This window comes from Austrofundulus limnaeus, unplaced genomic scaffold, assembly GCF_001266775.1.
Source record: "Austrofundulus limnaeus strain Quisiro unplaced genomic scaffold, Austrofundulus_limnaeus-1.0 Scaffold326, whole genome shotgun sequence".
Lineage (NCBI taxonomy): Eukaryota > Metazoa > Chordata > Actinopteri > Cyprinodontiformes > Rivulidae > Austrofundulus > Austrofundulus limnaeus.
In genome coordinates this window covers 302,095-303,983 of record NW_013952728.1, presented here as the reverse complement: position 1 = coordinate 303,983, position 1,889 = coordinate 302,095, and the positions used below count along the sequence as shown (strand labels likewise).

General features: G+C 34.1%; 1 protein-coding gene across 1 annotated transcript in view; it reads right to left on the bottom strand.

Annotated features, from left to right (window-relative positions):
* Positions 1 to 84: 84 nt before the first annotated feature.
* The window catches only part of myo7ba (myosin VIIBa), a 49,766-nt gene continuing 47,961 nt past the window's right edge, over positions 85 to 1,889 (bottom strand). The window contains exon 48 of the mRNA XM_014022345.1: positions 85 to 1,563. Coding sequence (XP_013877799.1) covers positions 1,471 to 1,563 — 93 coding nt within the window. The 3' untranslated portion in view covers positions 85 to 1,470. The remainder of the gene's footprint in view (positions 1,564 to 1,889) is intronic.

Sequence of the window (1,889 nt, the reverse complement as noted above, 5' to 3'; positions counted from 1 at the left end):
ATATAACATTAGAATAGTTAACATCACTGACAGACTTTTAGTGTGAAAATGTTTTATTTGACAAATTTAGCAAAGAGAAAATTCTCCACTGTGAATGTTTTATTGAATATCTTTTCACAGGTTATATGTTGTGTACTGATTCTAACAATTACTTTCCTCCTCTGTGATTTATAAAGACATACTCCTCAAAGATACCCTGTAGAGTTTTCAAATACCACACTCAGTGTGGGGCTGTGTTTCAGAGTTGGGGCCCCTGGTTTTAGTGTGAAGCACAAAGACATAAAGACATAAAACTCCCCCTGAGCCAAAAACGTTTCATACCATCTTATAGAAGACTCTCCTTGCTCTGACAGCAGCAGTGGAGTAGATTAGTAAATATTTAAAATCCTTTTTAAAAAATCTATACTTTGTTTTAACTGTCCACAAAAAGGTAATTTAAATTGCATGTGAACATTTCAGGCATATATATTTACTGGTGACACAGATTAACCACAAATAAGTAATTGATCGTTTGCAACTTGATTAAAACTTTTAAACTCAAATCCAGTGGTGGGCACTGTAAACCAAAAGGTTAGCCTTGCTAGCTCAATCTGTTTACTAAAAAAATAACTTTGCTAAATGTGTTAAATTAAATTAGAGGAAGGTAACACTAAACAGTTAAATAAGTAAAAAATAGTGGAAGCTAACACTAACAGCTAATTGCTAAGAAGACTGATAGTGTCACATTTTTGTCTCCTTCCAGCTGGTGGGACTGACACAAACACGTTCGTAGCTTGTTAGTTAGCTGTTAGTAAACTTAAAGTTGGCAAAACCTAATTTAACAGAAGAAAACTGGTCTGCTAACGGTTTTCAAAAAAAAAAAAAAAGCTAAATGGCTAAATGATAAATTAGTTCAACTCTTAGATGTAATCTGGTTAGTGGAACCTYACCCACCACTGTCCAAACATGATCTTTATGTTCGTTTTTTAGGATCCATGAAAGTGTAAATAAACTCCACCGTGACTGTGAGTCATATAATTAAGAAGAGAAAGAAAGTAGCAAAATAACAGAAGAGACTTGAAACAAGATACACTGATATTGACCTGACTAGATACTGACAAAACTATTGTAAATATAAAAATCTGTTTAAGATTTTCTGCCTTTAACATTTGGTCTCAACCTGCAAACATGGTTGAAACCCTGCTGATTTATTCCAATAAACCAAAAACAGGTTGTGCTTAACATCAAGTCATTTCTGGGCAGTTTGGATTAAAGTTCAACAAAAAGCCAAAGATATCAAAAAACAGGAAAAAAAAAAAAAAGCTCATGCAAATGGAATAATGTTTGGTGAAAACATGCTGACAGACTGCATTAACTGCATTAAATAAAAACTGAAGTGTGCTTTTCTTTTTGTACATGCACAAACAAAACTGTTTTTTTTTCCTAAACAGGCAACATGTCCTGCAGCTTCCAGTAGAGGCTGGGGAGTGTTCACATGTTGAAGCGTTGGTGCCTGGTTTGCACCGTTCTCTCTCTGGAGTACATGTTCACGTAGGAAGTTATCAGATCATCCATCTTGTAGCCCTTAAAATTTAAAAGAAAAAAAACTGTTTAAGAAAATGGACTGAAAAAACTGATCAAGCCTCTTACTCAGGGACCGGGTCACTAGTATGGGATAAATCTTGTGCCAGTAGGAATTGAATTTGAATTCCTCAGATTGAATAATTTGAAATTGAATGCATTGGTTTGAAAATGGTCAGTGTATCTTTTGGTCATTGGATTTTCATTTTTGAAACGGTTATTAAAAAACAAGAAATGATTGGATATTTGACTTTTGTTTTAAAATACTGAAATTAAAATTAAACTAGAACTGCAAAGCAGTTATGACCGGGGTCCAAGCCCTTTTATGC